Source organism: Rasamsonia byssochlamydoides, assembly GCF_041956645.1.
Source record: "Rasamsonia byssochlamydoides strain NRRL 3658 unplaced genomic scaffold VTN77scaffold_13, whole genome shotgun sequence".
Classification (NCBI taxonomy): domain Eukaryota; kingdom Fungi; phylum Ascomycota; class Eurotiomycetes; order Eurotiales; family Trichocomaceae; genus Rasamsonia; species Rasamsonia byssochlamydoides.
In genome coordinates, this window is record NW_027192396.1 from 198,954 (window position 1) to 220,976 (window position 22,023).

Below are 22,023 nucleotides of genomic sequence, written 5' to 3' on the forward strand. Positions count from 1 at the left end.
TAGCATATATCTGGATCGAAGCTCTCAATCCATTAATTAATCCATCATTAAGTAATAGCAATAGTAACAGTAATGTAATTCGTAGTTCGTGCTCCCTCCCTCTCTCTCTACCTAAGAAACAAAACAGAAGAGTACAGAAGAGGACAGGAAGGGCAGGACACGAGAGGCGCGGAGCTGAGATGGATGAATGCATTATATCAGTGTCAGTATTAGTATCGCTATCACTATCAGTCAGTATCGGTATCGAATTGAATTGAATAGAGTCGAGTCAAATTGACTTGAATCAAAGTGAATGGAGGATTATGCGAATGTGCAATGCAATGCAATGCAATGCAATGAAAAGCCAAGCAGAGCAGCGCAAGGGAGAGAGCAAGGCAGAGCAGTTACGTGGATACGTAGATAGACAGACAGACAGACAGACAGATAGAGATAGAGATAGAGATAGAGATAGACATGGTTGTTTCATGTCATGGCGGGGGGGGGTCCATTCAACTCTATTCTACTCTATTCATGCTTTTTGTATCTATTTTTTTTGTTTTCTTCATCTATTTGACTTTTTTTTGACTTTTTCTCAATCTTTCTCTCGACTATTCTTTTTTTAAACTTTTCTTATTTGGTCACTTTTCGTTGTCATAGGGTTGGTGTATGATGATATATGTAACTTGTTCATTGGTCCGCTGATCCAGCACGTTAAGCGAGTTTCAGCGAGTTCATCTGCTCCCGTCCACTTAGTCAATTCTATTCCATTCATCCCGTCGTATTCCATTCCATTATGTTCCGTTGCTCGACTGCTCGTCGTTGCTTGTAGTTGCGATATCGGATCGTGTAGATACGATGATATCATGATTCTCGAGGACGGTACGACGGGAGAGCAGGGAAGAGTGCGGAACAGAACAGAACAGAAGAGAAGAGAAAAGAACAGCGTAGCGTAGCATAGCAGAGCAGAGCACAGAGCATGATAGCAGAGTAGAGCAGAGCGCAGCATGTCGTAGCATGACATGCAATGAGAAGACACATCCTATCTCGAACCATGGATTCAAACTCTGTATTGAGATTCAGAATGCAGATCCTAAGCCTCCAGCTCCAGCTCCAGCTCCTCCTTAGGCTCAGCCTTGATGACGGTCTACTGTCCCTGCTCCGAGGCAGATTCCCTGTTCTTGTCGTGGTCCTTGTCGTTGTCATCATGGCTATGGCAGAACTCCTTGAAGAGGGCCTCCGCCTGGGACACATCATCGTCGTTATCACCATCAGCATCGGCATCCTCGTCCGGGGTGATGAGTCCGTCGTTCTCATTCTCGTTGTCGCTGTCATTCTCCTTGATCTTGACAGACTTCGTCGAAGCAGGGGTGCGAGTAGCAGCACCAGCACGAGAAGGAGTAGTGTTGTTGATCTTGGACTTTTTGATCTGGTTCTCTTTCACTGGAGTAGCAGTAGTGGCACTACTGGCGGACTTGCGTTTCTTGCTGCTTGAGGGGGTACCACTAGCACTACCACCAGTGGATTCGCTCTGACTGGCTCCTTTGGTGGGAGTTTCGGTGTTGGCCTTGTTGTTGGCTTTCTTCGGGGTTTTCGGAGTCGTTGCGACGTAGGAAGTTGCAGCTGCAGCAGTGTTGCCAGTGCTGTTGCTGGCGCTGGGGCTAGGCCCACCGTTCGGATCGATGCCGTGGGCTTTCATCATGCGCTCGTAGCGTTTGGCTCTGTGGCAGCATGTTACATTAGCAGGATATCAAGCGGTCAGTGGATAGAAGGCTGTCGACATATATAGTATCGGACATGGCAGCATCACTGCCGTCGTACATGTCGGGTTTGCTGCATAACACGACTGAAGAAAGATGAAGAAAGAAAAGAAACTCACGCAGCGCCCTTGCTGACGACGTTGCATTCCTTGGCGACGGCATCGAAATCGACCTGTTGGTAGATATGTCAGCAGGAGATCAGATCAGATCAAGTATGTTTCCCTCGTTCCCTCTTTCTTTCTTCATCGAAGACATAAGCCACTGGATGGACACATGGATGGGAAGGAGTAGATGTTCAGGTAAAGACAAATACCAAATCAAAGTCTCAATCATAAACAAGTATAATAAGGATAGATGGATGATGATGATGATGATGATAATGGCAACGGATAAATGACTACCTACTCACCCTCCCATTATTTGAGTACCGAATGCAGCTCAGCAGAAACTGAAACTGCTCGTCAACACTGGTGCGAGACATGTTGATTTTTGTCTTGGTTTGAGCTGGAGCTCTATTTCTGGTCGGTAGTGGTCCCGGTGTGGATGAGATGAGGTGAGAAGGACGTGTTATGTCGATAGCTACCCGACTGGGTCGGTAGGGGTGATGATGCAGATAAGAGATATCTTGTCTGGATGAATGGATGGATGAAGACGAAGAGCTTGACAGCTGTCTCTGTCAAGAGGTGATGGACGGATGAGAGATGAGGATGAGCTGTCCGCGGGAGATGATGAGGCAGACACGAGGGAAGGGACAAATGCGTCTGTGGTGAGAGAAGACTTCACCTCAGCCAGGACAGGACTATCTTGTCTGGTGGAATCTGGCCAGTTCAGTGCAGTCAGAGTCTTGTCCTGTCAAACTCTTGACAGATTGACTGATCGACAGGTGGCAGACAGAGGAGACCAGAGAAGTAAGTATTCTGTCTGTTGGAAGTTGGAAGAAACGGTGGCAAGACGAAAAGAGAGAGACAGGGTCGTAGAAGCAAAGGAAAGGAAAGAAGAAAGACGACAGAGGAAGAGAAGAGAAGACCACAGAAGAGACGAAGAGATAAAAAGACGACAGGACAGAGCTATGTCTGTACAAGTGACAGTCGTAGTGGATTCAAACTTTTGCCTATTGTGGCCTACCCTGTTTAGACTAGGGCATTTTGTCTTGTTGTGATAGACAGCCAGGCACGCAGACAGATAGCAGATGGCAGAAAAGAAAGAGCTCAACTCACTTTCTTGGTTTCAGTCTCAGTCTCACCATATACCTATGTATCTCCTCTTCGTCCATTTCATCCATTTCTTGTCTCCATCTGCTGGTCTTGTCTAGTTTTATCCGACCTGCTCTGATCCAGAAGACGGAGACAGTAGTTACCTCTTTACATATCCAGGAGGCACATAATGTACAGTACAGTACTAAAATACAAGTCATATTCCTGTGAAAAGAGAATTCATTCCTCTTAGCCAGAAGAAGTAGGGGGAAAAAGGAATCAGAGAAAGAAACGGAACAAACAAACAAAGGCCTCTCTCTCTACTCACTAAGGATACAGGCATGAAAGAATCTGAACAAAAACCGAAACAACAACCACAAAAAAAATCGGGAAGAAATAAATAAAGAAAGAACGATACCAGCCCTCAGCGCAGTGCCTTTCCATCTCAATTTCAGCTTGGAAATTTCTTCTTTCTTCTTCTTTTTGGTTCTCCCGATTTGGTTCAATCAAAGAGAGTCGGAGAGAGGAGAGGAAAGGAGAGATGAATCAGCTGATCTGATCTGCTCTGGTATGGATGAGCCCTGTCGATACAATACAAAGTATGTACTTATGCATATGGATACGGATACGAGTATCAAGGCAAGTTCTCCGCATTAGAAATAGCTCACTATCTAACTGTCTATTTATCTCACTGATTGCCTAGGTAGGCTACTGAGTAGCAAGCACACCTAAATAAAGCTCAAAGCTCATAAATAAAGCTGTCGAGTGAGTGAGTCTTGAAATAGGAAATAGTGAACTGCACCGTACCAATCAGTCAATCAACCAATCGATTCGATTCGATCCAGACGATCCAGATTCGATTCGATTTGATTAATTTCCAATACCGATAGAGGAAAAGCGGTAGGAGTTCGTTCTATGGGAAAAAAAAATGTAAAAAGAAGAAAATAAAAATAAAAAGGATTTTCAGAGTCAAGAAGTGACACGACGTCAAGTCAAGAATGCCAATGAAAAAGAGCCAGAGTGAAGAAGGGAGGGAAAAAGACCAGGACCTCACGAACCGATCATGAAACCAAAGTCTACCAAATTGAACTCGTCGAGCAGATCAGACCCAAGTTGTCCGTCTGTCCGTCGTCAGCCAGTCAATCAGTAAAGAACTCCGATTTCAAGGTCGATATCGATATCAATCTCAATCTGAATTCAATCCCCAACTTCCAACTCATATCATATCACTTCCATTTCCCGATCAATTCATTCTTCGCCGAGCTGATCCGAGCTGATGAGCTGAGTAGATTAATGCTCCACGACTTCAGCGAGAGGGGCGTCTGAGCCAGCACCCTCCGCAGACGCAGCAGCAGACTCTTCTTCGACCTCGTCATCAACCTCCTGCTTAATCTGCCCCTGCTTCAGCTCTTCAACGCCAGCCTTCCCATTCGCGTGCTCTCTGCTCTTCCGCGCAACTTCCTTCTGCACCTGCTCCGACCAGCGCTCCCAGTCCGCATACGGAGAGGTATAGTCACAGCAGTTGTCGGTGTCGTCGCTGGTCTCCACGCCGTTGTGTTTCGGAAGAGGGACCGGGTTCTTGCGGCCGGCAATGTTGCGTGTGTCTGGTGCGAGTTCCTGTTTGACTGCGTCGATGACCACGCTCGGGTTGTTGACTGCCTTTGCAGCGCGGGGACCACCGCCAGCGCCACCACGGCCACGGCCACGGCCTCGCTTGGGAGGAGCGGCGAAGACGCCAGACCCGGACGCAGTAGCGGTTACGATGGCACCGGGGTTGGGGGTAGGCGTCTCCTGGGTCACGCTGCCAGAGACACTGGACGATCGATCCGCTGACGATGGGATGGACGGGGTGGTTGGAACCGCCGAAATAGGGCCCTGGTTCGCCTTCGCACCCTTGCGAGGGCGACGAATATTGGCTCCAACCTTCTTGACTGTGGCAGGGGTAGGAGTTGATTCGTCGGCTCCATCGTCAGAGTAGTCGTTGTCGTTCGACGCAGGCTTTGCAGGGGTGGCCACGAAAGAAGAGCGCTGGCTTGAAGGAGCAGGGGGTGTAGCATTGCTGCCGTCCTGGCTGGTGATGATGCCCGATCCGCCCTTTGAGCCGAGATTGAGACCATATTTTTTCTTCAGCGCGCGGAAGCGATTGCCCGTGGCCGCGACATTCTTGTTGCCCAGGGCATTGGTCACCTTGGTGAGGTCGACCTGCAACGTGTTAGCTGTCATCTGGACGGTGTAGACGTAGATGTGTCTGTGGATATATACATGGATAAGGGTGCATAGTCATGTATATACCGACAGACACCATGTTCAAGACAGGAAAAGGATGATGACTTACCAGACCACCAGTATCGATGGCTCGGACACACTCGACCAGGAAGAAGACCTCTTCAGGTTTCATGTCACGAGCAGACGCCACGCCGGAAGTTGTGGCCTGGGTAGAAGCCTTCTTGGGAGGCATGTCAATCACAGTCCGATTGAGTTGGATGTTTAGTCTGATCTGACGGGTAATCAACGTGTTGGTCAGTCAACAGTGGATGTTGCATGTATGGACAGGACAGGGCAAGAAAGTGAGTGGGATGAGCATGAAGAATCATAACGCCTATGTGAAGGAATGTACGTAGAGAGAAAGATGTAACTCACGGTTATGAAGAAGCAGCTAGCAACTGTAGATGTGCAGATGTGCAGTGTAGACAGGCAGTCAGAGATAGTTGCGTTAACAGTAATGTGCTATTGACAAGAATGTGATGGTGCCAGCAAGAGGTATCAACCTGATGATGCTCACACTGATGAAGCAAGTGATGATGGACAGAAGTTAGAAGATAGATGGAAGAGTAACGTGTGGAGGCATAAGAAATAAAAGTTTTCAGTCTGCCAGCAGCGTGAGGTAGAAATTTATAGCTGTCAATGTGGGCTGGCAACGTAGGAGGCTGGGAATGTCGACATCAACATCAAGTGTCGTGTCTGGTAGTGACTGAGTGAGGCAGAGAGTGGTACTGTCGCCTCGGTGATGTAGGCATCGATCACCACGATTGGATAGGAACTTGTCTGCAGGCAGGATGCGTTACGCGGAGACAGAAATGTAGGTAGGAGGAGGGCTCCAGCGCTTGATGGGGTGAAGGCAGACAGGAGCGTGTGAAGTTCAGATAGATGGTGAACGAGAAGATAGGAAGTGAACGGGATAGTGGACAGCAGGAGGATACCGCAGGACAGGGATTTGCATGCATGAGTGTCGGAGGATAAGCAATTCTGGATGGATGCTAGAGATGGAAAATGGTATACAAGACAGCTATACAGCTGGTATCGAACTAGAAGCAGTTATAGCAAGCAGTTATAGCCAGAGCAGATGATAGACAGTAGACGCAGATGCAATAATACATACATACCACGCTGATACTGGCGTAGAGTAGACTACATCGAAATTATTGTATATCTCTGGAGGATAGGAGGGAATAGAAACCATGCTCTGTATGCTGTCCACACAGATAGAACGGCCTAGCTACGTAAACCATGTATGCCGTCAGATAAAGTCAGATCCGATCGAGGATAACCAGATGAGAAGGCTCATGGGAGTCACGACAAAGCAAACCATCTCTCGATTCGAATCTGCATGTAAGGACCGGAATGTATGTCTAGTATAAGAGACTCGTTTAATATTGTCGAAGCAGTCCTGCTTGCCGCTTCTTGCCATTGATTCAATCGTCCAATGTGCAGGCAAGAATTCAAGGACGACGAAATTCACAAGAGGAGGGAATGTCAAGGAATGAAATAGCCAGGAATGAAACTAGAAAAAGAAAGAAGGAGACAAAAGAAGATAATACAAGAAAATCGCATGCTTATATGGAATAGAACAGAATATCGTATTGCTCGAGGCTGTGCTGTTGTCATTTCCATGCCTCGTCTCTTCTTCTTCTTCTTCTTCTTCTTTTTCGTTCTCAAGAGGAAGTCATTCATCCCAAGTTGGATAGAAGCGAAATGAAGAAGAGCGTCTGGAAAAATCAAAGACTAAGTCTATCTCCCGTAGTCGAGGAGATCAGATCTATGGCTATGGTGAAGGTGGTTTCAGGGAAGTCAGCCCTAACAATTTAGCGGAATCAAGTAATGAGTCTTTTCAAACGAGGAACGAGAAATAGAAAATCGGAAGAAGTATTCAAACTTGAGCACGATAATCATCTTCATGTACCATTACTCTACTGAAATGCTGTAGTGTACATATTTGATAGAAAGACAGCTCTTTGAATGAAAGACATGGAGGATAAATATCTAGGCAAGGGACAAGCACGGGTATATCAAAATGGCCTGCAAATCCAGTCCAACGTTTCAACAACAAGGCTTTCCTCTAACCCTTTCTAGATCATTACATCGTCATCGATCATCGATCAACATCGTGAGACGCATCTATTCCAAACTCGGCTCCACCTTGACGAAAATGTCATCCAGACTCCCTCCATCGTGGGGTTCCATCTTGATAGGCGCCCACATCGGCTGTGGCCGGGCCGGAAAAGTTGATCCAAACGGATTCATGTTGATACTGACAGGTGGGTGCAAGGACGGTATCGAAGGATATTGTGGCTGACTGTAGTCGGGGAAATGCTGGTTCAGCGTCAGATCGGCCGGGGCGACGGTCAACATGGGATACGGATCTGACGGCGCGATCGACAGCGAGTTTCCTGACGCAGGAACCAGCCCAGACGGCGACATGGTAGGCGGCAGCGTCGACAATGTCGGATCAGGACCGGGCTCGCGCTTGACAAAGGGGCTTTCCTGGAGAGACGGCTCGCGCGGTTCTTCCTTGATGAACTCTGCTGGAGCAGGTCTTTTCCGCGGGTTGGTGTCTGTCGATAAATTTGCCTTTCCCAGCTTGCCCAGTTTGCTGCTTTCGGGCTTCGTTGGCTTCTTTGGCCGGGACGTTCGAGGCACGGTGGGAATGCCTTCCATGTGCTGGCGAAACCGCGAGAAGCGCATGCGGGCGGCGTGGCCGTTGGAGATCTCCAGCTGCGATGCCACCAGATTCCAGTCGACCTGCAGCAGTTAGCTGACTATCCATGAAACTGGACCTGATGGCTGCTTACCGACTTCAGATCGAGCTGTTTCAGGATGGTGTAGAGGAACTTGGCTGTTTGGCCGTCGGCAGGCATCGTCTTGCTGCGGCGGAGAGTGGCCATGCTGGAAGTGATGGAGGAGAAGATGCACTGGTACATGCACTGCCAGGTTCTGTGAGGAGGAAGATGTGCTGGGGAGCACAGGAGAAATAAATATTGTGGTTGATGTGATGTTGCTGGCGGACTGCCGCTTTCCGTGACAATGAACCAGAGACAGACACTGCAGAGACCTGCAGTCTTTGTGAAGGAGGCAGGTCACCAGAGCAGGTTGCTGTATACAACTGGAACAGCAATCTCTGGCTGTACACTCCTTTCTTTGCCGTTGTTCTCTTCTGTCTTACCATTGCATTGTGCCTGTTTAATTTTAGCTTTGTCAGTGTCTTGTTTCTATTTTATATTTCTTTATCAGGTTGTAATTCTGTTTTATTTCTGCTTGTCTGCTTTGTTTGATCAGATCAGCTGTCAGCCGAGATCAACTGACCTGAGCAGCCTCAGACAGCTGTTTCAAAGGACAACTGTGAGGTCTCTTTCTCAGCAGGACCTAGGGAGCTGTCAAGTGTCAGCAGTCAAGGGCCGCGACTCGCCAAGCTGTTCCTCCGGACGAGAAGAGAATCTTTCCTAGTATCGATGAGACCGACACAAATCCATACTACGAGAGCCACTAGTTACCAACCTGGTTATTGGCACGGTGAAATGGATCTCTTGCTGTCATATACTCTACCGGCTCAGCGTGATACTCTTATTGAATACTGCTAATGTCTTCAATCCAGCGATTCGCCCGAGCTGGGGACCAACGACAAGTACAGAATCCTCCGTATGGAGTACTTTCCTAAATCCTTGACCTACATGATTTGAGAAGCATGACGATTCCACCATTGTCTTGCGGCAAAATGCGCGTTTCGTCAGCAAGTCGCGTTCACGCGAATCTAGTGTGTTCTGCCCATTTTCGTGATTTCATAGTATAAGAAGAGCAGGTAGTTCATGATGCTCCTTCTCATCACGATCAATCTTTGTAATTGACAAAAAAAAAACACTCGAATATCGTCTCTCCTCAGAAATACCCTCGTGATTCTCAACATGTCGCAGGTCGATATCAAGAAAGATGATGGAATGAGACCGCCGGAAGAAAAGCAAGAGTCTTGTCAATGGAAAACCGGTTGACTGGACCGACGTGAAGAACAAGTCCCTGCTGCTCGCAGTTCGTTGGCAGATCCAGGAACCAACGATCTGCTTCAAGAGAGCATCAAAAGATATAGGATGGACGAGTTTGGACCGAGGCAGTGCCGGTAAGACTGGAACTTTCTGCTGGTAATTGGGCTGATTCGAGATGCTAGACGCCAGTTCGAAAAGCTTCAAGAGATCGACGCAGCCATTACAAAAGAACGGGCCACAAAGGCTGAAAGCGTCATGGACGATCCTGTCCATGCTGACAAACCGGATACATGAAGCATGATGGCGGTCAATCGCTTGATCGACAGTCCCTATGATCCCAGTCAATCCTCTGGTTGAAGCACAGAGCGTTTGCCCGTTAGACGCAAACAGATTTGGAAACTCGCTCAGAAAGGATCTTCGATCTCTATTCCCGTCCTATGAGTCTGTCGTCAATTTAGACTCCGCCACCCTGTTCTCAACATCCTGCCTGAGAACATTATCCTCCAGCCAGTCATACAACTATATTCCTGACTCCCGAATCCCCTCTGTTATGGAGCTAAGATGTCAACCAGGAAACCCTCAACAGCTAAAGATAGTTGCCATGGCACTCTTTTTATCCGAGTAGAAGATTTCGACATGAGAGCAGTGCATCCGCATCGAAGCCATGGATACACCAACCGGTCTACCAAGGAGTGGCCACGCAGCGAGACTGTCGGATTATCGTCCGGGAGTTCACTACGGGAAGAGAATTTCGCATCCCGAGCAGCGCTGGCAGGGGCACTATTAGCCAGGTCAGTCGATGGGAGGTAATTCTTTTGTTTAATATGACTACAAAACTCCAAGTTCGACTGACATGTCTGTAGGAACAGGCAATCGAAGACGGAAGTATCGCCAAACTCAGATATCAGTTATCAGTCCTGACTACATCCTGTCATCTGTATTGTACAGTTCCCAGAAGACATCTCTGCAGTAGACCATATATAGATTCCGGACAGCATCTCTGTCACCTGTACTATGAATTTCCACCTTCCGGTGATTTAGGGCTTCAGCTACCTTCCTGTATATAGCTTATCATCTTGGATATTTCTTGGATATTCGTGCACAACGTGGACTACTTCAGACAGTTAATCTGATCAAACCTCAATTCCCTAGTCTACGCCGAGACAGTCCGGACTCCCTGATCTGTGAAGATATTGCAGGCTGTCTGGTGGTGTGAAGATAATCGTTGCCTGCAGCGATCTGCTCTATCTGGCCCAAGCTGAGTCCATCACCATCACATCGCCATTCATCATCCTTATCTCTCACTACCTCATCACATTTCATCTCTCTACACAATCAACCCCCGCCTTCGATCTCTTCATCGAGAACACGGCTCTCCTGCTTTCTTCATAATCAAACATCTTCAATCCTCTCTCAGTCTTACAAACACCCTTCAAAACAACTCAACCTTCGAAAAAAGTCAACATGCCCCCCTCTTCGTGGGATCATACCTCTGATCGCAAGCTCCTGCTTCAGACGATCAATTTCCTCAACGTCAGCATTGCAGGAAAAGACTGGAAAGCCATCGCTAAAACTATGGGACCAGACTTTACGGCTGAGGCATGCCGGTGAGGAACCTTTTCTTTTTATTCTGCGTTTTTTTCCTTCATAGTTCTGTGTTCTATTTCCACAAGATACTTGTCTGTCACCTGGCAATGGTTGCCGAGCAGTCAGTTCAGTTTCGTGCTGCAGCAACAATAACGACAGCAATAACGACACTGCTCTCACATCCCACGCCACTGATCTATCTTTCTCTCTTTCTTTCTTTCTTCCTGCACCTTGCTCTTCACGTATCGATCATCTCCATCCTACATCATCACTCACTTGCACTCATCAGCTTGATCATCATCTGATATCATCTCACGTGTTACACACTCTCTGCTTCACATTATCATCACATCACTCCTATTTTTACATCCCTTCTGTCCTCTTGCCTACTGTCGACATGCCCGAGTGGAGCAAGGAGTACGAGCGTCTGCTCCTTTCCACCCTGGTCGAGGTCAAGCAGATCTCGGTGAGCAGGGAGGAATGGGAGGTGATAGCGAAGAAGATGGATGTTGGCTTTAGTTGGAATGCTTGTCGGTTAGAAGACACTTTCTCGATGAATTGTCATTTTTTGCTTGCTTTCCTCCCTCTTGCTTTTTTTCCCTGTTCTGTTCTGTTTTTGGTTCTCTTTCTTTCTTTTTCTTTCTTTTCTTTTCTTTTTTCCTTCAACCAAACAAAACCTTATTCAATTCCATACTGATATCTCTCCCAGCCAACACTTCGCCAAACTCAAAAAAGAGTTCACCCCCATCAACACTGCTGCTTCTGACGGCTCAACCCCCTCAACTCCCCGCACTCCCAGAACTCCAACCAAAGAGCTTGCTGCAGGAAACGAGCAGACAACCCCCACAAAGCCGACTCCGCGTAAGCGCAAGTCCACTGCCGCTGCCAACGCTGATGGTTCCGCGCAGCAGCAGGAGCAGGGCACTCCTACCAAGCGTAGCAAGGGGAAGAAGACTGCCGGTCCGGGGCCTTCCGGACTGAGCGTTGAACTTACTCCGGCTGTTGCGAAGGAGTCTTCTGAGGAGGAGGAGGAGGATGCGAAGATGAATGATATCGTCAAGGCTGAGCGAGAGGATGTGGATTGCGCGTAGATGGTTGACGGTTCACTGGCTGGCTGGATTGGAATGGATTTCATGATCGGTAAGATGGTCTTGCTACCTACCTGCTTACTTATCCTTTGCGAAGACTGTGCATGGATATGTACATGGGTTGTCCTGTCCTGCGGTGCATACTGATCCACCCACTTACACATTCATGTATATACATCCGCGTCACCTGCCGCCGCTAACCCTAATTCCTAACAACAGATTGATCCACAACGCTACCGTTCCATGATGTTGTCGCCAATAATCATCAATCGATCGATCGTGTTATCTCCCAGTTATGTCCAATCGAATCAACCAAGTCAATTGAATCCACATCTCTGATCGCTCAATCAATTATTCATCTTTTCAACATACACATCGTGCTTTCATCTTTCATCTCTTTGGTTTTCATTACATCTCATATCATCTTATTCCATCAGATCGAACTAATTCAGCTCAACTCGTCTCGTTTCGTCGTCTCCTCTGTCATCCACTGCACTCACATCGAACGAGAAAGGGAACAAGACAAGACCAGACAAGAAGACGAAATGAGAGTATTGGATCGAATCGATAGGATAGGAGGGTCTATGACTGGATGGCTAGATAGCTACATACCTGCATGGATGCCTAACTGACTAACCTGGATAAGGATACATACTCAAAGGTGGAGGTTGGGCGTCCGTTGGATCGGTGCGGTACGGTGAGGCCTGGTGTGATCTGGTGTGGTCTGTCTTGTCTTTCTTGTATGTACCTGCCTACCTGACCTGGCTTGACCTGATCTGCCCTTGGTTCGTTTACCTGGGTTGGTTGGTATGTCCAGTACTCTAGTTAGGTTAGCTTAGGTATCTATCTTGGTCGAGTTCTCTTCTATTCTGGTTTTCTCTCTTCTTTTCTCTTCTCTTCTCTTCTATTGGAGTTATTAAATCCATCAAGCCGTAAGGAAAGGACGATATTCTCGTGGCGTGGACAGGGTTCACCAGCGTAGACACTATCAGGAAGCAGTCCTACCTTCCCACCCAGGTGGGTAAGTAGATTTCTACGAGTAACATATTATTCCTCCTTACCATCCTGCTGGCCCCTTACTGTACATACTCTACCTATGTCCAGGCAAAGGGTCTATTGGATTTAACTCGATTGTACTCGATTTGATTCAAGTTGATTTAATCCAGGCTACGTGTTATCGGACGGCCATAACATAACACTGCATTTAATCTCCCACCGTCCCGTGCCATAATACCACGTCATCAAATCAATCTCCGATCAGAATAAAAAGTATCATCTCGATGCATTCCCACTTAACGTCCGAAAAAAAAAACAACTGAAAGAAATAGGTGAATGAAGACAGAAGAAGAAAGGAAAGACAAGAGACAGATGGTCTTCAACCGCGCGTGTCCAGTTCAGTTCAAGTACCTGCCTTCGATATCAGTCAGTCTGAATACTGTATCATAGCATAATATAATAAATATATCAATAGCTTATCGTAGCGACGTGCCATACCATACCGTATGTATGCTTTAACCCATCCGTAAGAAGAGATACCAGGTACACCGAGACGAGAGACAAGACACATTGCCGATGGATCCGTTACGCGTTCGCGTTTTCAGTCTGTCGTATTCGGTCCCGTCAAACCCTAACCTATCACATTCTGATCTTCATGTCCTGGTACAGCCCAGTTGTTATCAGGCATTCATTTTACTCGTCCTTGCTTCGGTCTCCTCGATATCATATCATATCAAGATCAAAAAGAGGACTATTGACTGGATAAAAAGGAAAGACAGGGAAGAAATAAATGATACCTTACCGCCTGGTACGAAGGCATCTCACCCTGCCTTGTAACCCATACACCGCATAGAAGAGTCGAGTAGACATTCCCGTTAAGATTCAGACACAGGATCGAGTTCCAGTCTCGTTCAGTCGAGCACCGGCAAGTTGAAAGTCCAACTCAAAGGCCTGGAACAGGTTCTTGACAGAGTAATAAACGAGACAGTAGATACACAGGCTCAAGAGGACCATCAAAATATGGTCTCTACTAGGCATCTTTGAGCCGCGTTTCTGGTTGCGTACTCTTCTAACATACGTCCATCGTAGTAGCTCGGGTCTCGCTGCGTTGTTGTTCGGCTTTGCCAGCGACCTGCTGGGTCTGGCTCGCTTGCCTCTGTAGGAGTGGGCTCGCTTGCGGACGAGCATGGTGAGATGATGGTTGAGGCTGTATGGTATGTCAGTTCTGAGGTTGATAGATGGATGGATGGAGTGGATGATAGCGAAATAGAGCCTGCTGGGTAGGTTAGGAGAGAGTTGTATGTATGAACCTGCCAGCACGTCCAGCACGCTTCACACGTCTCATAACCATCCTGGTAGCACGATTCACACGCATCGTCTACGTATCTTGCCACGCTTAGTCGTCAGGGTACACGAAGGTGAGCCAGTCACTCGTAGAGAGGGATATCTGAGGCTGTAAAACTTTTCTCCTTGCCTCTTACCTTCTTCTCTCTCTTCATGCGCTTGTCATCCTCACACTGAAATCTCTACCTCCCACAACTGCATCTCAGCGCCATCATATCATCTTCCCTCATCTCTTTTTAGAAGCTCTTTCAATCGAGAAAACCTGTCAAGATGCCGATGTCTTGGACAGATGCGGCTGATGCCAAGGTACGTTGATTTGAGTTGAGTTTGTTGTCTGTCTGCATCCCTGTTTCCTGTCCTGCAAATCATCTCTCCATCATCACATCTGAGTCTGCGGCGGGCTTCCGATGCAGATAATAGAGCAGACCAGTTTGCAGACTGATCTGTTTCATCTGCTGCTCTCCAGTTCCTGTCCCTGTTCTTATTCCTGTTTCTTTTTCTGAGTTGGAGGTGCGCTTGAGAGGCAGATGTCTGTCACAGAATCACTATCTGTCTGTCCTTTTTCCATCCTCTCTGTTGGAGGCAGGTAGCTTGCCTCAGACACAGATAGTCTGCTGTTTACTCCTGTTCCTTGTTCCCAGCTTCACCTGCTCATGTATCTGTCCGCTGTACTCCTCGGTTGGGTGTGCTTTTCAGGCAGCTGTGCAGAGAGACACTCACTCACTCACTGGATCTGTTTGTTTTCTTTTCTTCTCCCTCTTCTCATCTCCTGTGTTTGTTATTTCCCTTGTTTCCCTTTCTCAATTAGAGATGGAGATGCAGATGCAAATGCAGATGTACACAGAATTGTCGTATCCCTTTGGCTTCTCCTTCCTGCTTCTCCAGTTTCTGTCTGTCAGTTGCATATCTGGGTGTGCTCAGACAGCCATGAGCCTGACATTCCATCTGTTCGTTTTTCCTGTTCCTTTGTTTCTCTCAGGGGGTTTCTTGTCTTTCTTTTATTTCTCGTCTTTCTCTCTGTTTCCATTTTTTTTTTCATCAATCCTGTTGTCTTGTCCGTCTGCAGACCTGAGCTGGCTGTCCTCCTCCAGTGCAGTGCTGTGCAGATCAGATTCCACAAAATCACATCCTCTGTGTCTGTGTCTGTGTCTGTTTCTGCATGCATCCCCTTTGCTCTCTGGTTCTTTTTTTCTTGTCCGTGTGAGTCAGTCATTTGCCCTACTTCTGATAGATGCAGATATGCGATAATCATGTCCTCCGTGTCTGCTCCTTCCCCTGTTTGTTTTCTTTTCGGTTTTATTTCTTTCCTGCCAATGACACCATGCTCCCCTCACCTCTGAGTTTGATGGATGGATGTCTGTCAGTCCTTCTTCGATGCAGGCAGACGCGTGTGTGTGTGTAATTCCCAGGGGTCTGTCATGATTCATTCCTGCATTTTCTTTTTTTTTTTTTCAATTCTGCCTTTGGAGTGAGGCCTCCTTCGATTGGATGCGATTCGGGTCTTCTGATTTGCAGTATGACAACGTTGCCTCTTTTTCCGTTCCTTTTTCCCCTTCCTTTTTTTTGTTCGCTTATTCGAGTCAGTCTGGCATTCCCATCTGTGCCAGCTTTCTGTTTGATAGGAGCATTCTCTCTTCATTTCCCTTCTTTTTTTTTTCCCTTCCCATGATTTTTTATTTTCCCCCTTTCTTTTATTTCGCTTTCATTCTTGGTAATTTTTCTTTTTTGATTTTCTGCACATCTGAATTGCACACCCGCCAGCGATGTATATTCCCTTATTCCAGCAGTCCATCCCATCTTCGCATTTTCTGCCCTTTTTTTTTTTCGTTGCATTTTTCTGCACATCTGAGTCGGACGCCCGCCGCAGATTTAGATCTTCAAATCTTTCATTTCCGTTTATTTCCGTTTCCTCGAGTGCAGAACAGCATGCCATGCCATGGTATCCCATTCTATCCCACCAATTGACATTTTTGTTTTCTTTTTTTGGCACATCTGCATCAGACGCCCACCTGCGATGCACATTTGTGTAGGATTTCGCTGACTCAGAAAAAAATGTGTGTATAGCTGCTTGTCGCTATCCTCAAGCTGACTCGTCCGAAGTTGGACTTTGATGCTCTTGCGGAGTTGATGGGCCCTGGTGAGTACATCCCTCTATCCATCCATCTACCTGTCTGTCTGTCGATGCAGCGAGGTCGACATACGATGTCCTATCCTGTCCTGTAGTCGACAGGACATATACAGTACCAGTATATGTACATGCATACGCAGCGGGATACACAGAGAGCAGAAGAGGAGGAGGAGGAGAGGCTAACCTCCTATATACAAATAGAATGCTCTGCGTACGCCGTTCAGCACAGGATTCGGACCCTCAAAGCCAAAGCTGCGGAGTTTGACTCTGCCAGCAGAGACGCGTCTCAGGCCATCGGCTCCACTGCTATCACCGCTACCTCGGGCAACGGCCTTACCGCGTCCTCGTCCCCGCGTACTCCACGCAAGACCAAAGCTGGCGCTGCGTCTGCCCCTGGCGCTGGGACGAAGAAGCGTAAGCGCGGCGGGAACGAAGCGGATGGTGACAACGAGAACAACGGCGGACAGGTCGGAAGTCAGCTTCAGGGCCAGGCCCAGCTCAAGCACGAGGACCACCACCACCACCACTACCAGGAGCAGCACGACCACCCTGACGAGGAGGGCAATGTCTCCACCGAGCCAGCTACCTCTCCCTTTGCGTCCTCCCCGGACATGAAGAAGATGAAGCTTAAGCCTGAGCTGAAGGCGTGAATGCGTCAACGAAAAGGAAAGGAGATCAGATCGATTCGTCTGGTTTTGTTCTGGGTGGTTCGGTCTGGTTGTATTTTCGACGATCTAGTTCTCTGTTTCGGTGGGTTCGAGGGTTGGTTTCGTTTTAATTTCGAGGGAGAGACGTTCAGTCCGGTGGACGGAGGACGAATGGTGAATGGTGAATGCTGAATGCTGAATGGATACGAGGGGATCAACTGGCGAATTTTTTTTTTAACGATGACTCTGGGGGCGAGAGTGTATCATACACATCATATCATATCGAATGACTTAGGGAATTCAATTGATTTATCCTCTGGTACTATGTTCTGGTATTTATTCTCTCCTCTTGTCTTCTCTGTGCTATGCTATTCATGACCACGTTTCTACCTGTCATATTCACCGCTTCTGTCCTCTTCTGGACGAATCTCCTAAAAACAGCTTCAGACGAGTAGAAACGTCTTTACGTGTACATGCTGGATTCCATCTCCGTCAGAAATTGCATGTTCACCCGATTGTGAGTAATGACTAGGCCCAGAGTTCGCTTTCATCGTCGTCGTCTTCCACCTTCATCGCGTTCTCCTTGCCGACAGAATTGGCCTGTTCGGGGACGAATTCCGATCCAGAGGAGCTGAGTTTCTCGTTTTTGTTTTCGTCGCTGTCATCCTGATACACGACCATGTCAGGATGATGGACCGCGGCCTTGCGAACTCGCTTCGTTGGAGATTCCTTCTCGATAGCATCCAGATCTGGGAGAGTGATCTCGTCTGACTCCCTCTTGACATGACCTTTGCCCTTCTTGCTTGGGGTGAGCGCTGCGGCGGTATGGTTCTCGACATCAGGATCTGGTTTGATGGCCACTTCGTCGGCACCACGCTTGCGTTTGGTCGATCCTCCAGACGCAGCCTTTGTTGGAGTACGTGCCTTGCGTGGGGTAACAGGCGCAGAAGATCCTCCGACACTGCTGATGCTCATCTTGGTGGTTCCACCGGTCTGGGTCATCTGGCGGAGCTTAACGAGACGTTCGCTGACAGCGCGGGGAGTCGGCTTCGCGTCACCATCACCGGCTGGGATAGTTAGCCAGGTAGATATAATAAGTGTAGACAGGAGAGACTCACGCCAAGCGGCAGCAACCTTGGCAGCATTGACGGTGATGTTGTGCGTTTCGAGGATTTTGAGGAGGAGCTAATAAGTATGTTAGAGTTCACGGGTAGAAGACAGTAGAAGTAAGTTGGTTTAGCAACACGTACAATGTGGTCATTCTCGGTGGTCCATTTCATCGGCATTGTTGCGTGACTTCAGTGTGTGACTCAAGTTGAGTGTGGAGTTGAAGTAGAAGTAAACACGCGATGGTGTCACGAGTACCGTGTAGAGATCAGGAGCTGAAGAGATAATGTGTAGAAGAGAGTGGTGTAAAGAGAAAGCTGCAGCAGGAGTGTCTGATCGTGTCTGATGAGAGAAGAAAGAGTGCAGATGGAGAGTTGCTTTCGTCCAGTCGCGGAGATGAAAGGAAAGGAAAAACAGAGATTGAGTACTGAATGATAGCCTAGGCAGCCGCCCTTATGAACAGTAATCTGCAGCAATACGCAGGCTGTTTTATCTCTGATATTCCGTAGAAGCTTACCGAGCAAGTCGCCTGTCTTGTCGCGTCTCAGATGAGTCACGAAGACAGCTGTCTCTCGATCTTCTTTTTAACCTGCAGTCAGGAACCATCTCATACAGAATTTGGAGTGTGGCACTCAAGGATATTGCCGACCACTCGATGCAATGTCGACAACGTGCCTGACTGAGACTCGCTGGTCTCGCTTACAGCGCTGCAGCCAACCTTACGCCAACGACACTTCTCTCAGACGCGCTCTCTTGCTGTCTCAAGGACACCCTGTCTTTTCTTCCTCCCTCTTCTTTTGTCTTCAGTCCTGTCATCTGCGCCTGTCTGTAAACTGATGCACCTAGTGTCATCCTGATGCAGTTCTTTACCACGACACAGAAGCGGTGCAGGGATTAAACAAAGACGACATACAGACAGACTTCCTCGAACCATCTAGCCACAGCCTCGATCCGTCATGGTGAGTCTTCGTCCTCGAAGCTGCTTGTCAGTAATTAACATTGTCTCTTGTAGCTGCAGCATGTCAGCTGTTTCCTGGATTTCCTCTCTTTCAGAACGGCGATTCTACACGATGATTGTATGGAGGAGACAATATCGGTTTGCAGCTAAAGTAACCCTTCGTCTATGTGCCTCGTTTTTTGAAGGTCGACACATCTTGCGATAGAGGATACAATTGCCTACACAAGAGCACTCAAGGTTGGAATATATAGTTTCACGCAGACGTAGGTAAACAGGTAGAGGATCAGATTGGCTTCTCAAGTCGACAACGGTTAAAACACGTCGCCTGAGGGAGGATAGTACGCGCTGTATACTACGACAATCCAGCAAACCAACCCTCTGCAAGTAATCTCATTCATGCAAGCCTCGAAATTCCGAATTCCCTCCCGACCTGCCTGTGCCTATGTACTGACTGTAGACTGCTGGATAAAAATGCAGCAGCCTGTCGATCCGTCGTAAGTGCAAACACGCCCTGTCATCGCACAGATAGAGTCATCTGCTGTGTTTTTATTGACGCTTCTGTCATTACCCAAGGTGTTGTCCTTTTCTTAGCCAGTACAAGGTCGTAGGAAATCTTCCTGTTGCAGGAGAGGGAGGGCATGAGTATCTGGCTGTGGTTGTGGTAAGTAGTAGAATAATTGCAATAAATATATTACACTCCATCCCCTGCTCTATTCTGTCTCCCATTGTAAAAGCATCCAGACAGCAGACTCCAGGTGGAGTCTATCCAAACAGCAGGACGCAATCAACACTGCCTCTCATTAGGCACGCCACTGACTACTCAGCTAGAAAGCGAGGTTCTGCCATGTATCTTCATGTGCTATCTTTCAGCAGGTTTCTCTCTAATATTCCCACGCTCTGGCCTCAATGCAACTGCTGTCTGTTCTGGACAGATTTCCCCACCAAGTCTTACAGACTTAGAGTGAATCCAAGTCAGTGAAGTCTTGCCATCTTTGCTCTCACGCTTGTGACTTTGTCAGAACTGACAGCTGGGTTGGTCCCTTCTCTTCTCTCCGTCTTCTCTTTTTCTTCTCATCTGGTCGTCAACACAACAGCACACCATCCCACATCATCTATCTCACAACAACATAGTAGTTGAGGCGAGTACACTTTGCTCTACCCTACCTGAGATTCGGACACCAGACTAATTATCGAGTAGACTACAGCCAGGAACCACACCCGAACTTTACCCCCAGATCGCAAACCCTTGTCACATCCTACTGATCGTCTCATCTACCAATACCACTTTAAATAACCTCATTGTCGAACTTGACATCATCATCATGGTTAACTGGAAAGCCAGTGACGCGACTGATCGGCTCTTTGGAGCATTGATCGCTGCTCACCCGGAGCTGAGGGTTAGTCGTTTCCCATCATTACTTGCTATATTATGACTTTTTTATTTAACCTTTTTTTTTTTACTTTGCGTTCTCTCTCTCTCTTTCTCTCCCGATTTTTTTGCATTTTTCTAGGAAAGACAGTAGTCTTTGGCTCAATGTCAATGTCTTGCTGTATTCTGTATATTGTCTCGTTTTTATATTTTCTTCCATTTCGCCTTTTCCTGCATCCTTTATTCATTTTCCTCACTTTTATTTATTTCGCTCCTTACGTATTTCCTTGTGTTTTGTTTGATTCTGTTATCTCCCCCTTCTTCCATCTCCACCCTGCTACCTAAACTTACAGCACAATCTGATTCTGACTGTTGCCAGCTCGACTACAGCGCCATGGCAACCATGTACGGCCGCGGCGCAACCTACGACGCGATCAAAGACCGCTTCCGCAAATTCTGCGAGATCGCCGGGGAGCTGCGCACAGAAGCGACTGGCAGCGGCGTCAACATCCGGGCCGTGCCTCGCGGCCGCAAGATTAACCCCATGATAGTTCCTCCTACCGGGACTCCGCGGACTCCTCGGACCCGTGGACCTGGGAATGGAGTCACCAAATCCGGTGGCGGTGGTAGTAGCAGTGGAAGGGCTGCTTCTGGCAAGTTCGATGCGAAGATGTTGAATACTCCGACAAAGACCGGACGCGGCACGCTGGGCCAAAGCATCATCGACGCGATCACCGTGGAGACTGATTCTGAAAGCGACACCGGCAGCGGTAGCGGCAGCATCAGCATCGTCAAGGCCGAGCGCAACGTCGATGTCAATGTCAAAGTCAAGGACGAGCCAGCGGGTGCAGAGAAGGACGACGTCCACGAAGGATGCCAGATCCTGGACAGCATCGAGAAATTTAAGGAGGAACCGGCCGGAAACGACGACAAGAAGAAAGACACGAAACATTGTGCCTCGGCCAAAAACTTCGTCTTTCTGGCCAACCAGCCCCGGCCGTACGTCGATAGCCGGACAAACGGATACGTCGATGTTCCTGCTACTGCTGTTGCTGTCCAGGATATCGGCCTCGGCAGTATCATTGGTCCGAGTCGTTCCGCGAACGGCTTCAACATGCACTTGAATCGGACGGGAGGGCTCTATTTCGGTAGTGGTCACGGCCACGCCCACGGTCACCGCCAGTACGACGATGACGTTGATCCCTACGCCGACACTGCTTAAATACGTGGACAGGCGGAGACGCCAACAGATGCTGTTAATGGGTTCAGTACTTGGATGTCGTTGTTGCCGATTGAGTGATAATACCTTGTAACCGGGGTGGATCGCGTTGTATGCAAGCAGAGAGAGCTGAGGAGAGGAGCATATTCAAGTTGTGGCAGACAAAAGACCGATTTATTGAAATGGACTGGACTAAATTAGCATGGAATGGACATAAAATGACATACATGATCGCAGGACGAGTGTAGCAATTTAATTGACATGGTTTAACTCTTGGAACTGAAACTGACAGAGCAGGGAGGAAGAGCAGACAAACACAATCGACAAATAAATACACAGATACCGAACGAGAGACATTGTTATCCCTGTCATTTATTACTCTAGTCTCTCGTCAGCATAG

At 47.9% G+C, this 22,023-nt stretch overlaps 9 protein-coding genes across 9 annotated transcripts; 4 read left to right on the forward strand and 5 right to left on the reverse strand.

Moving 5' to 3' along the window:
* Nucleotides 1–1,123: 1,123 nt before the first annotated feature.
* VTN77DRAFT_1507 (uncharacterized protein) lies at nucleotides 1,124–2,217 on the reverse strand (the record flags this gene model as incomplete). The annotated part of the gene is made up of 3 exons (XM_069417246.1): nucleotides 1,124–1,697; nucleotides 1,856–1,908; nucleotides 2,146–2,217. 3 exons carry the CDS (start codon nucleotides 2,215–2,217, stop codon nucleotides 1,124–1,126), a joined length of 699 nt encoding a protein of 232 aa, XP_069279996.1.
* Nucleotides 2,218–4,219: 2,002 nt separating this feature from the next.
* VTN77DRAFT_1508 (uncharacterized protein) lies at nucleotides 4,220–5,387 on the reverse strand (the record flags this gene model as incomplete). Its single annotated transcript, XM_069417247.1, has 2 exons — nucleotides 4,220–5,131; nucleotides 5,265–5,387. 2 exons carry the CDS (start codon nucleotides 5,385–5,387, stop codon nucleotides 4,220–4,222), a joined length of 1,035 nt encoding a protein of 344 aa, XP_069279997.1.
* Nucleotides 5,388–7,324: 1,937 nt separating this feature from the next.
* On the reverse strand, nucleotides 7,325–8,091 carry VTN77DRAFT_1509 (uncharacterized protein; the record flags this gene model as incomplete). Its single annotated transcript, XM_069417248.1, has 2 exons — nucleotides 7,325–7,948; nucleotides 7,999–8,091. 2 exons carry the CDS (start codon nucleotides 8,089–8,091, stop codon nucleotides 7,325–7,327), a joined length of 717 nt encoding a protein of 238 aa, XP_069279998.1.
* Nucleotides 8,092–9,816: 1,725 nt separating this feature from the next.
* Nucleotides 9,817–10,101, forward strand: VTN77DRAFT_1510 (uncharacterized protein; the record flags this gene model as incomplete). The annotated part of the gene is made up of 2 exons (XM_069417250.1): nucleotides 9,817–9,971; nucleotides 10,044–10,101. The coding sequence occupies 2 exons, from the start codon at nucleotides 9,817–9,819 to the stop codon at nucleotides 10,099–10,101; spliced, it is 213 nt and encodes a 70-aa protein (XP_069279999.1).
* A 1,063-nt stretch (nucleotides 10,102–11,164) lies between these two features.
* Nucleotides 11,165–11,858, forward strand: VTN77DRAFT_1511 (uncharacterized protein; the record flags this gene model as incomplete). Its single annotated transcript, XM_069417251.1, has 2 exons — nucleotides 11,165–11,301; nucleotides 11,477–11,858. The coding sequence occupies 2 exons, from the start codon at nucleotides 11,165–11,167 to the stop codon at nucleotides 11,856–11,858; spliced, it is 519 nt and encodes a 172-aa protein (XP_069280000.1).
* A 1,875-nt stretch (nucleotides 11,859–13,733) lies between these two features.
* On the reverse strand, nucleotides 13,734–14,039 carry VTN77DRAFT_1512 (uncharacterized protein; the record flags this gene model as incomplete). The annotated part of the gene is made up of 2 exons (XM_069417252.1): nucleotides 13,734–13,878; nucleotides 13,930–14,039. 2 exons carry the CDS (start codon nucleotides 14,037–14,039, stop codon nucleotides 13,734–13,736), a joined length of 255 nt encoding a protein of 84 aa, XP_069280001.1.
* A 426-nt stretch (nucleotides 14,040–14,465) lies between these two features.
* Nucleotides 14,466–16,973, forward strand: VTN77DRAFT_1513 (uncharacterized protein; the record flags this gene model as incomplete). Its single annotated transcript, XM_069417253.1, has 3 exons — nucleotides 14,466–14,501; nucleotides 16,296–16,332; nucleotides 16,525–16,973. 3 exons carry the CDS (start codon nucleotides 14,466–14,468, stop codon nucleotides 16,971–16,973), a joined length of 522 nt encoding a protein of 173 aa, XP_069280002.1.
* A 525-nt stretch (nucleotides 16,974–17,498) lies between these two features.
* On the reverse strand, nucleotides 17,499–18,256 carry VTN77DRAFT_1514 (uncharacterized protein; the record flags this gene model as incomplete). Its single annotated transcript, XM_069417254.1, has 3 exons — nucleotides 17,499–18,037; nucleotides 18,089–18,155; nucleotides 18,221–18,256. 3 exons carry the CDS (start codon nucleotides 18,254–18,256, stop codon nucleotides 17,499–17,501), a joined length of 642 nt encoding a protein of 213 aa, XP_069280003.1.
* A 2,101-nt stretch (nucleotides 18,257–20,357) lies between these two features.
* VTN77DRAFT_1515 (uncharacterized protein) lies at nucleotides 20,358–21,626 on the forward strand (the record flags this gene model as incomplete). The annotated part of the gene is made up of 2 exons (XM_069417255.1): nucleotides 20,358–20,432; nucleotides 20,784–21,626. The coding sequence occupies 2 exons, from the start codon at nucleotides 20,358–20,360 to the stop codon at nucleotides 21,624–21,626; spliced, it is 918 nt and encodes a 305-aa protein (XP_069280004.1).
* Nucleotides 21,627–22,023: the final 397 nt, after the last annotated feature.